At 29.0% G+C, this 13,413-nt stretch overlaps 1 protein-coding gene across 2 annotated transcripts; it reads left to right on the forward strand.

Annotated features, from left to right (window-relative positions):
- The first annotated feature begins 293 nt into the window (after positions 1–293).
- LOC120084471 lies at positions 294–3,296 on the forward strand. Of its 2 annotated transcripts, none has more exons than XM_039040258.1 (4): positions 294–810; positions 2,173–2,301; positions 2,480–2,664; positions 2,749–3,296. In XM_039040258.1, exons 1-4 carry the CDS (start codon positions 610–612, stop codon positions 3,128–3,130), a joined length of 897 nt encoding a protein of 298 aa, XP_038896186.1. In that variant the 5' UTR covers positions 294–609; the 3' UTR covers positions 3,131–3,296. The 2 variants fall into 2 exon arrangements, with proteins under 2 accessions (XP_038896186.1, XP_038896187.1); XM_039040259.1 differs by having other exon boundaries at positions 673–810; positions 2,178–2,301.
- The last annotated feature ends 10,117 nt before the right edge of the window (positions 3,297–13,413 follow it).

A 13,413-nucleotide genomic window follows, 5' to 3' on the forward strand; every position in this document is an offset into this window, starting at 1 on the left:
AGAATGATTGTGGAAATCATTTCGTCTAGACAATTGTAATAGGAATGTTCAGAAACATTGTATTATTGTATTTATTACTTGTTAAACGATAATGACTTGTATAAAATGTTTCTTAATGAGATTACTCAACTATGAGTTGTAGCTGGAAAACAAGTTTTTAGGCAGTAGATGTACAAAAGGGTAATATCTGATGTCTTCATGTCTCCTTTTGGGTTTAAAATATAAACTCGAGAAGGAGTGTGACACCACCCAGTTGCCAACCCTAATTTAAACCATTTAAGTTTTAAATCTTTGGAAATGATTTCATCTAGCATATGCACAATGACGTAAACACGCTAGTTTGTGTATCAAAATTTCAATTCCACACCTTTCTCCTCGGAAACTTCGAAGCTCTGGGCGGCCAGCCAAAATCCGAATTGGCGATCAAATGGGAACTTTGATTCCTCATTCTCACTCCTCATAAGCTCAAAACCCTCCAAATTCAAACCCCAATTTGTCGATTCTTTCTTCTTCTACCTATCTGTTTCTTCCACACGACTCTGAACATTTTGACGAATTTGTATAAAAATCCCAAGAATCGAATTCGCACAACAATCGGCGTGTTCCACCATGAGTTTCTCGATGATGGGTTCTTCGGGGTGTGAAATTTTGGTGCGAAATTCGCACCAGAAGACTGTGAAGTTCCAATTGTTCCATGAAAGAGAGAAGAAGATAGTGTTCAAGTTCTCCAAATCTAGGTCTAACCCTGTGAGAGCTCTACTTAGCAAGCATGAAGCGATTGAGTTTGAAGAGAGGACAAGTCCCATCGAGGTGCTTTCAAATTCCATAAATCTTTTGAATCTTGTATTTGTTTCTTCTGAAATTTCATGGTTACTTCGATTTACTTTTTATTGATGGATATGTGAAAATGAAATGTCTGTTTCTAGTGAGGACAAAATGTCCAGATCCATGGAATTCAGGAAAAAACTACTGTTACTGTCTGTTTCTCAGTACATTGGATTTGTTGGATTTTTTAAGTTATGGAACTGACATAATGTTAAGAGTATTAACATATTTAAGCTTTTTCTGCTGGGTTGTCATTGTGTTGTGATGTTCATTTCTCCATTTTTTGATTCTGGAGTTCAATAGAGGATTGTTAGATTTGGAGTGATCTTAGTTAAAATCTAAGAGTTGAGCATCAAATTGGTTCTATCTTAATCTGACTATACCAATGTTTTTTGCTTGTTCCTCGTAGAAAGGAAATCAATTGATCTAGTAGTACTTAATGTTCCAAAAATTTGATGATTCAACCAATCTCCGTCTTTGGTGAAAGAGAGGATATATCTTAATCACGAGAGAGAACTGGGAAAAACCATAATTCAAATATTATTAGGATAAGGATTTCCCGAATTCGAATATGAAGTTCCCATTGGTCATGTTTTCCTTTTGCTTGATATGCTCACTACACATAGTTCAAAGTTAGTTGCTCACTCCATAAAGAGATTGTATATTTCTTGCCAGGGAGGTCAGTTCACTGTTTCCTTTTTTCTTTGTGGTGGCAGGCATCAGTTGTCCATCTTGGATATCTCATTTGTATTTTAATCTTTAATGCTAGTGAGATATGACAGTTTATATTTGATTCTACCTTTCTTAATGAGGTTTATGCTCTTTAGTTTTAATCTTTAGAGGTTATAACATCTTTTAATTGTAACCATAAAGCGTTCATTTCATCCTTTTTCATTGCAAACTTGGCCAGGGATGAAAATGTTACCCTCTTGTAGTCGAGTTGCGGTTGTTTAGAGATTTGTGATTAGGTTTGCGTTTTCAACCGTTCCAATGGCTAGGTAAGAGAGAAATTTTGTAGGTGCCAATTTATGTTGAGTTTTGTTGTGGCTGGGTTTGAGCTTTTTAGGTTTGGGTACTGGTATTTTCTTTTGTGCTCTTTAATGACTATTTGGCCTTTGAAACTTTCTAACTTGATTTTGAAGAGGGTATTAATCTCATATTTAACTTAACGTGCTCAGCTAAATATGGGAGTGAAAAGTGATTTGTTCCCATGATTTGATTTTCTTTATGTGATACAATCAATAATGAGTAAACAGTAAACTGTTGATTTGTTTTCTTATTGAGGTTTTGGACATTGTTTTACCTTGCCTAATATTCGTTTATCTATTGTCTTCTATTGTATATAAGGTCAGAATAGAGATAGCAAAATGCTATGAATTAATAAACAGACTAGGTAAAGGAGTTGTTTATCTTGGATCTTCAAGGATGGGACCCGATCATGCTCATTACAAGCAAGCTTTTGAATTGAGTAGAGAGGTAAGCCCATTTCCCATCTTTATCTTTAAGTTAAGAGGAAAACACATGACGATAAACTGGTCAATACCACAGTTCAATCCTTTCAAGTTAAGGTGAATGTTGAGGAACAGAATATCAAATTTAGTTGCATACATAACTCTTCGACTTATGAGCCTATTTCTTGATCCATGCTATGCAGATTTCAGAACTTTTGGATTGCACTACTTGGTCAGGTGTTGGTCCGGGTCTTATGGATGCGGTTACGAAAGGTGCTTTGCAAGCAGGAAACCCTGTAGGTGGATTCAAAATCGGTAGAGAATCTGGTGAATGGACATCCTCAAAGTTTCATCCCTACCTTCCGACAGAAACTTATTTTACTTGCAGGTGATAGAGATAGATCCATTAATTATCTGATAGTACATAGCGAACAATGTACCCTCTCAGCTTGAAATGCTTTATGTAATGCAGGTTTTTCTCTGCAAGAAAGCACGGGCTCGTCGATGCTGCAGTTAGAAGCTGTAGTTCCGATAGGACTGCTTTTGTTACTCTCCCTGGCGGTATTGGTACTTTTGATGAGGTGTTTGAGATTCTAGCTTTGATTCAGCTTAGGAGAATAGGGTCAGAATTTCCAGTTCCTTTCTTGTTGATGAACTACGACTCTCTCTACTCGAAGTTGCTCGAATTTTTCGATGATTGTGAAAAGTGGGGTACCTTGGCAAAGGGAGAGGTCGATTCGCTTTGGAAGGTTTGTGACAATAACGCGGAAGCCGTTGCGTATTTGGCCAGTTTTTACAATTTATGTCATCATGATAGAGTGAAGAATGAAGTTGGATTGGAAAGCACACGTTGAACTTGAAGAGGACTTGATTGAAATAACTTTCTAGTGTAAATCAGTATGGTTTTCTTCTTCTTTCCCTTGTATTCTTCTGCAATAGCAATGTACCATTTATACCTGGATGGATCATAGGCCATGGGAATTCCTTGGTAATTAGCAATTAGCATCATCTTTTTCCTTATGCATTTTTCTCGTGGCTTTATCAAATCAATTTTTGGTTTTTTCATTATTTTTAAAAATAGTAATAAATAGGGTTTTTACTTCAAGTTTGGTAACCATTTATTTTTTTTTAAATTAAACCTATGAATACTACTTTCACCTCCAAATTTCTTCTTCTGCTATCTATTTCTTTTCAATGATTTAAAAACTAAGCCAAATTTTGAAACTTCAAAAAGTAACTTTTAAAAACTTGTTTTTGTTTTTAGAATTTGACTAAGAATTCAATAAGAAAGATGCACATCATTGTAAGAAATAGGGTGAAAGTAGACTTAGTTTTTAAAAATAAAAAACCAGTTGGTTATCAATCGGGGCCTAAAAAATTCAAGTTTACTAAATCTAAATGTAAAACTTTTATGTTTAGGGTTTTTTTTTTTTTTTTCATATTTTTACTTCAACAATGCTTTTTTGTCGTTATAAATATAGTGCACTTCACATAATTTTTTTTTGAAAAAATAAATTAAGAATTGCTTCTTTTTTTTTACACCTTGCACCTAAGTCCTAGAAGATTATTGCACTTTATTACGCCTTGAGCTTTAATAAACATTGTCGTTACATATTTTTGAAAATGCTTTTTATCACAATTTTTGGGTATGGTTAGGAGTGATTTTAGATTTTGAGATGATTAAAAATTACTTCTTCTCTTGTCAAAATCATTTTTCCTTAAAATGATGGTGTTTGGCTTGGGCTAAAATTGATTCTAAAAAAATCTAAAATAATTTCAAATTGATTTTGGAGGAATTAGTTGATAGGTGGTTTTTATTAAGTGATCAACTTGAAATCAGTCTCAAAATGGCTATTTAATTCAATTTTTGTTAAAATATTATTTGTTAGCAATTTTTTAAATCATTTTTTTAAATACTGAAACAAAAGATGACATACATTACTTATCATTAAATTATTAATAAAACAATCAATTATATATATTTTGAGTTTTCTTTCAATATCTATTATAAAGATCCACCTTATTCAAAATATCAACCATGCATATAAGAATTTAACAATAAAATAAAAAGAAATAGACATTTACCATAATTATTTAGTTAAATAATAATTTCTCAAATAGAAAATACAATTTCAAGTAATTGGGTAACTCCAAATTTATTTTTAGAACCAAACATAATAATTCAAAATCCCTTTAAGATATTTGAAAATCACATAAAAAAAAAAGTTTGGAACCAAACATAAATTTGATTGTTTAAAAATCGATTTTACAAAATCAATTGAACCTAAATCTCTTTTTCTAAAATCACCACTCCAACTATTACTCTCAACACACGCTTTGTTTAGTTGCAAAAAGTGATTGTACAAATTTTCAATTACCATGAGAAGCAGAAAAAAACTTTAAATTTGAATGCTTTTCAATTACCGCGAGGAGCAGAGGGAAAAACTTTAAATTTGAAAGCAATTTTGGAGTTTTCCAAAAATGTGGATTTTCAATTTTTTTAATATAAGAGTTTTTTTTTTTTTAATTTCCTAAAGTGATTAAAATCACTTAAAAAAAGTTGCAAAAGAAACTAATACCTTTAAATTGATTATTTGCAACTCAATTATTTTTAAAAGTGATTTCTCTTTTTTTATTAATTTAAAAACATTTTTGGTACTTGATAGCCCACACCCATATTGCTTGTATAGCTTTGTTTCTCATCTTAGCAACAAATAGAATATATATTATATATATATAATATAATATATATATATATATATATTATTGATAATAAAGGCACGGTTTAAATATCACTTTGGTTTCTATACTTTAAAGTTTGTTCAATTTAAATTTCTACACTTTCAAATGTTCAATTATAGTTCACGTGCTTTCAAAAAATCTTTAATATTGTCTTTATTACTTGTTTATTGTTGATTTTTCCAAAAACCATTTTATTATTTTTTACCATTTTCACTCTAAATTTTAAAATATATTCAAGATATTTGTGAGACTAAATTTAAGATTTACTAAAAGTACTATCATTATAATATATTCCCATGCATGAAAATTACTATCATTATTTAGTCAATTTCAATATAGATTAATTTTGTGGGACTAAATTTAAGATTTACTAAAAGTACATAGATTAAAATTAGACATTTGAAAGTAAATGGGCTAAAATTAAACAAACCTCAAAATATAGAGACCTAAATGATATTTTAACAAAAATAAGTTATTACAAAACCATAGACTAATAATAAAGTGTATGACAACATTGCAAAATAATTGTAAATATAGCAAATTTATTAGTGATAGATTGTATGACTAATAAACTCCTATTAGTGATATAGTATATTGTTGACCGACCATCAGAGCCTGATCTAAATTTTATTATATTTTTAAATTTTTTTTACATTATATTATATCTGTGAATACTTTAGACCTAATCGCTATATATATAATAATTTTTTTTTAAAACACAATCTTGTTGCTTATCTGGCCCACAATTATACTTTGTAAACACAATTTAAAGTGGCTTTACCTAACTATCAACAAATATATCATATATATGATTACCACCATGTTTAATATTTATCAATTATTTTCATACTATTATATTAAAAAAAAATATGTAACCACACCCACAACATACCATACATACATACACACATATATATGCATTTTTTTAACTTCCAAAATGAAAATCAAAATTAAAAAAAAAAAAAAAAAAAAAAGATTCAAACAGAAAAATGATGGTTTCTTGAGGAAAATAAAATGGGAGCAAAGCCAACAAAAAAAAAAAAAAAAGTTTATTTATTAGGAAGTGTTTGAAGAGCTGGAATGTAATCAGAGTTACTAAGAGTTACTAAAAGTCAGAAGAGTGTTGAAAAGTGTGAATAATCGAAGATAGACAGAAAATGAGACTGCGAAACATGAAAACGACGAGAAAAAGAGTTGGATTGAAAACTTTCGGAACGAAATGAGTTTTGTATTACAAATTAAACACAAAATGTTCGATCCAAATATGAATTTTAGATGTAGGAAAGGAATGAGTTTTGTAGCCTTTTTATCTTCTCATTATATATTCAAGCAATGTGGGGTTAGGTGAATAAGTTCTTAAATAATGGTGAATAGGCAAATAGAGAAATTATTACTATAATTAAAAAAAAAAAAAACAAAAAGAGTCAAATTTAAAAGCATGGTGATGATTTATGGGTAATCCCCACCCAACAAATTTTCAAACTTTTTCTTTGTTGTTATTAAAAGCCTCTCTCTTTCTGTTTAGATTTCAAAGTGTCAACATTTTGTTCACACATTTTCTTCAACCCACCACAAAATCTAACACATAGAATCCATTCACCTCTATCTCACCCATGTTATCCTTACTTTTTATTCTTTTTTTTTAAGTTAAAATATTATTTTAATTCATATACTTTTCGACTTCATATCATCACTGGGATAGAGAGATTCGAATTACATATTTTATGATTATTAATACACTTACATGTCAATTGAACTATGTTCGATTTGACAGGTAATTTCAAGTTAATTTTTATTGTAATTTGGTTAAATAATAATAATAATATATCTGCCAAATAAGACTTTAATGTAAATTTTTCATATTTCGATATGAAAGGTCAACATAACCTTCATTGATTAAGACATAATATTTTGACTTAAAATGTTAAATCTTTAAATCCTTCCCAACACATTGTTTGTTAAAAGTAGATAATGGGAAGAAGACATCAATGTATACTCCTAAATTTTAGACTTGGATCCATTAAAATCCTAAATTAATAATTGTATTAATTTAAATTTTATTTTCGCTAAATATACCAAGTTATACCCTCCATTATGTTCCATTGTTATATAAATATCGTGCGAGAACTTAAAATTTTATCAATTAAATCTCAAGCTTTTATACAATAATGAATTTGGATAGCTAGGGTTTCTATATATTGAAAATTGTCCGTGATTTCTAATGGTTCATTTTGAAAATCTAACATTTGAGAAAGTCTGTACATATGTGTAAGAATTGATGTATAGATGATCTTCAAATGTTAATAAAGGGTCTAAATTCATTCACTCACGACAATTTAGAAATTTGATTGAAATATTATAAGTCTCACGCAATCTTTTTCAAATGAAATCTAAAGGTATAAACTGATACATCTACAAAAATTTAGAGTTTAAATCGATACAATTATTAGTTTAAAGAAAATCTAAATAAAGTGTTCATGAGACTTCAACTACCAAATATATAATATTTGAAGTTCATCATTTTTTTTTTCTTTTTTTCATTGGCTGAATTATATATTTTCATAGATATGGATATTTTTTCCCATTTGATCCTTACACTATTAAAAGGTTCATTTTTGTTGTCTTCAATAAGTTAAAATTTAGCAAATAACTCATGGTATTAGTTGTAACAGAATAAAAATGTGATAATTTTGAAAGTGGCAGGTAAGTATTTCTAGAAGTTAATTAGGCCAATCTATTTTTTAGATAAAAAAACAAAAGCATTTAATTAACTAACAATCAGAATTATTGTTGACATTTACCATAAGGTACATGATTAAAATAAACCATTTTAAAAAAATTAACAAGATCCAATTAGCAAACAGTTAAATTGTGCTCTTATTTTATTTATTTATTTTGAAAGCCTAAAGTGAAGCAAAAGAAAGTTCAAATCTTAAAGCTTGCCTAAAGACTAATAATTTGAGCAAACTACAATTAATAATAATAATAAATAAATAAATCTATGTCAAAATAGTTGTCCTTGGTATTGCAATGTTGAGGGAAAATGATATATACGAACTACACTAACAAGCTGATTACAACTCAATTAGAAATATTCAGTGTATAATATTTAAAAAAAAATGTAAACCAGAAGGCGTAATAAGACAGATATGGAAATAACCAAAGACTTGAAAAAAACCTCAAAATTTTGTGAGAATCAAAACGTAGTCGAGGTACGCTTTTGATTAGTGATGTCCTGAAGACGGTTATTCACTTTACACGCACTGCAAGTAAACTGTAATAATCGTCTCAACATGATACAACGACTAACTTCCGTAGAATTACAACCTTGAACTACTTGGATTTGGCAGAACTATTGGATATTTGCTCTTAGCTCAACTCACGATGAAAAGAAAGAAAAACGAGAATTCTTCGATTTAGAATGAGATGCTACAAATGAATAACCAAGTTGCAACCAAATTGCTATTTATGGTTTAACAACTTAGTAACTTTGCAAAATATAAAATTAAATAAAATAAATACAAAAATTGAAACATTGATCAAATTTAACTCAATTGAGTTGTTACTTGATTAAAAACAAACATAACTCATTCAAATCGATGAAACTACATGATTTTCTCAAAAAAAAAAAAAAAAAAGGAAAAAAAAACTACAAATTTAACTTTCATACATATTGACTTTGGACATGAAACATTATCTTATTTAAAGTCTCAATCCAATTTGAAAATTTCTAATAATGAATTTAATCTATACAAATAAATTCATTTATATGTTTCAAATATTCACTTTCCATCACTATAAATATCCTACATGCAAGATTCAAAATTTTGCATGGGGTAGAATTAATAATTTATTGCATTTATAGTATTTTATTTTGAAAATCTAAAAATAATAAAATGAATGGTAGGATATTTGTAGTAGATAGAACAATAAGGGAAAAAGTCTTAAAATATAGTATCTCTTTAAAATATTTGCAAATATGAAAGTATTGACCAGTCAACCTTTGAATTTTTTTTTATTTTGGATTTTGCCCTCTCTTGTCTTGTTGCATGCCTTCTTCTTCCATTTATTATTTTATTATTTTCTTTTATTTTCTCCGGTTTTGTCTTTCTTTCCTTCCCTCCCCCATCTTTTTTTCTTTTTTTCTTTTCTTTTATTTTCTTTCTCCAAATTTTTTAATTTTTTTAATTTTTTTCTTTCTCTAGTTTTTGCTTCCGCCTCCCCAATCTCCTCATCTCTCCAAACATTTCCCTCCCTCTCATCTTCTCATCTTCCCATTTTCCACTAGAATCATTAAAAAAAAGAACTATGAGACTTAGTTTCAAACCTAAGACTTGAAAGTGCCTAACTCACAAGTGTCAATTATCAAGTTTGATTATTATAAAAAAAACGTTAAATATAAATAACAAATAAAATTTTGATTTAAAAGAAACTTCTCTTTTTAGTCCTCAAGATTGCACCATTTTTAGAAACATTTATTAAAAGTTTGAAACAAGCAATGATAATAGTTATTAAACAAATTTATTTCTCAAAAAATGAGAAATGAAAATATTATCAAACATGCCAACAATTTTTTTTTCTTTTTATAGGATTTTAAGAGTATAAAGTCTATCAGTAGTATCATTGATAACATGTTATCATGAATAACATGTTATGAGTGATATTATGATATCATGCTATCAATGAAAACTTTTATGCACAATCAAATAATTTCGATTAGTCACTTCATCTCAAATACTACATTACATAATACATAAATATTATAAGCGATATCCTTTACATCGATAGCAATATAAAGATATCACTTACAGTAGTCATCAATGATATCATTTATGACTATCAACGTAGAAGGATATCATTTTATACCTATATGCATCAATAACAACATACAAACCCACCACATGTATCAATAAATTAATCAAAAGACCCCGATTATTTACAAACAAGTATAATATGATATCATCAGACAAAAAAGAAAACATCAAAACATTACCATTGATAGAAACATATCAACAATAACCATTATTTGTCTATCATTGATAGAAATATATCAGTGATAACAACTGATAACTCATTTTTCAAATTGAAAGCTATAACTAATAGCAGCATCACTAAATTCAAAATATCAATTTTTATATATGAATTTTCAAGTTTTGTACCATCTTGTTCTCTCTACTTCCAAATCTTATATTTTAGTCCCTAATTTCTTTTATAAGTATATGTCGGGGAATTGGATATTGAGTAAATTTTTAGTTCAACAGTTACAGAAGATCGAACTATCATAAATGATAATTGATACACCTAGCCATTGACTTATGCTCGGATTGATATTTAGAAATTTAGTAGAATAATAACAATGATGAAAATATTACTTTTTAAAAGTCTAAAATAAAAATTAAATTAAATTCTTCGATGTAAAATGATTGTTTTTTTAAGTTTAAAAAATAAATGCAAACTAAAATGGAATTTAAAGTATTTTTCGATATAAGTAAAAAATTAGACAAATAAAATAATAGAATGTTACAAATATACAATAACAAGACTTTTTTTTAATACAATAATTATGGGTGAAAATTAAACATTCAACTCTAAGACGGAGCGTATGTCAATACTACTGAGGCAAATTCATTTCGATTGGGAGACATATAGATTGAAAGGAAAGGAAAAAAGAAAAAGGAAAAGGAAAAGGAAAAGGAAAAGTAAAAGTAAAAGTAAAAGAAAAACTTGTCTCATTATAAAGAAAGAAAAAGTATATATTGAATCCAAATAGTCATAATCTATCAATATCATCTTAGAAATGATGAAAAAAGTAGAAAAAGTTGAGAGAGAAAATATTTGAATATATTAAAAATGATGGGCCATTAGGAGGGCCCCTATATTGCTTTTGCAAACATCTTCTTGAGAAATGGGGGCAAAAGGACATATTTGATTGAGAAGGGGATCTAGCAGCCCATCTCTTCAAAAGTCTAATTTCAATTAATGGGATTGTTGATGAAAATGGCTTTTTTTCTTTAATAAATAAATAAATAATTGGTGCCACAATGTATGCCCATTTATTTGAATTTAATGACCCCACCAATATATGTTCCCATTCATTATTTTCCCACCCATTTAGGGTTTTTTGGTATAGTGCTCTAGCTTAGTTTGAAAAATATGCAACAGAAATCAGAGGTCAATGGTTACAATGATAAAGAAAATAAATCAATATTTTTGTCTTTTTTTTTCAATAAGAGAAAAAATACGGGCAAACTACACCTTAAATTTCGTCAATGATGAGAGTTAGAGCAAATGTTAGAAAGAAAATCTTTCCAGACCAAAAAGAGTTTCGAGAAGGAATCCAAAGCAATAAGATCATGAACTATTTCATTTTTCTCTCTAAGGATTTTACAAAAACGAGATAAGACGGTTTATCACCTTAAGTAAATCCAACTCCATAGACATGAGAAGATTTCGACCCTTCCACAAGGAAATAACAATTTTCATACCTTCCCCGATAACTTTAACTTCAAGTACATTCAATAACTTATGATGAATACACTTAAATATAGTTCAACTAATATATATATTTTTTGACAAAAAATTAGATATTTCGATTACTTCCACATGTTGGTGATTTCATAATAATATAATGATAATAAATATTCTTTCTTTGAAAAAGATGTAAACATTTTTACTCTTATATCGATTTAGTCCCTATAATTTTACCTATTTCTTTATAATTCATATTATTTTATTAAAGCTTATCCTAATATCTTTGGTATTAGTGACAAATAACTTTTTAACATTTAAGGAAAAATTGGATTTATAGACGCTTTTATTCTTAATTTATAAATTCCAAAATCATGCGTTAACGTATTTGTTTAAATAACTTGACCTGTAATTATTAGTATGATGTTATCAAAAAACTATTCAAGTAATCACACATAATAACATTTTGATGTAGATTAAAAAATCAACTCGTCCCTATTAATTAACTATTAAATATAAGTTTGAGGTGTGTATATATATTGTTGGATCAACACCAGCACGCAGCGGAAGAGTTCAGGATCTATAAGCACTCTACTTCATTAATTTTGGCTAAAAAGAAACATGCTAAAACAGAGTATAATGGGTTTCAATAACATACCTTGTCCGAACTATTGAAATCTTTATTTCCAACTGCTAAATCCTCCAAATCCTTCTGTAGACTACCACAAAATCTTTCCTACTATCCTCTTAATGCTCTAGATTGAGTTGTGGGACTCAAAATAAGTTGGAATCAAAGGGAATATGGAGAAAGCTCACCGAATCAACCCATTGAAGAACATCTTCTTCATCCGAATTTTTCAGCAAAAATTCAATCGGTTTATCAAAAATTTCTTCACTCCAATCTCTTCAATATATTGCAGATTATCATGCAAAGAGATGTGTTGCATGGGATGCAACTCATGCTTGGAGTAAATCAAGGAAGAGATGATGAGTTCCTAGTGAGCAAGTTGAAGATGTACTTGAAAAACCCATTTTTCAGGTTTGTATAATTTTTCAATTTCCAAAAATCCAAAATAGATTTTAAAATCATATTTTATTTCTAAAATCAAAATTAAGTTCATAAATTAATTTTCTAATAAATTAATAAATAAATATTTAAATAATTCTAATTAACTCTAATTAATTTAATATTCAATATTAAATTAATTTTTATACAAATTCATCTTCATATATTTAAATCATATTAAATATATTTTCTCCAATTCCGTTTGATTCTAATTTGAATGTTTCAAATTAACTTATCACGCTACTTTAGTGCTAATCCATTTTCAAGTTAGTAAGGGGACCTCATGAACCTACAGATCATGGACTCCAACGATCCGAGATTAATCGGCTAAACTCATTAGACCGATCTAACCCCCATTCGTTAACTAATGGGTCACTCCACTAAAGCTCGTAGTTGAACTCCCTTCACTATAGATATATTATGTCCACTCGATATAACCATGATAAGTAAGTTAAACCTTCACAGGTTGTTCGCAATAACAGTTGGGTCAAATCTTTGTTTTACCCCCAAAATTGCCTCTTGTTTCTTAAGTCCCCACGAATCCCCTAATGAACAATTGTTTTGTGATCCAATTAAAAAACCGAGTCCCTCTCATGCCAAATGAGAGGGTGAGATTCCTTGTTCAAACCCCAGAATCAACACTTAAGGGAACAACCTCTCTACTATCCCTAAAGCGGGTAGGAGTGAATTCCCTCTTGCACCCTATGTCCCCAACTATCTATCTGGTCTTACCCCTAAAATGGGAGTCTTATTGAGTATGCGTTGTTGAGCCAACCCTTACCTATGCAAATTTAAGGGTAATTCCAGGTAAACAAGAGTTCATAATTAGCTCAGGATTAAGGTCAAGTTACCCAAGTCATC

This window comes from Benincasa hispida, chromosome 9 (genome assembly GCF_009727055.1).
Source record: "Benincasa hispida cultivar B227 chromosome 9, ASM972705v1, whole genome shotgun sequence".
NCBI classification, from domain to species: Eukaryota; Viridiplantae; Streptophyta; class Magnoliopsida; order Cucurbitales; family Cucurbitaceae; genus Benincasa; species Benincasa hispida.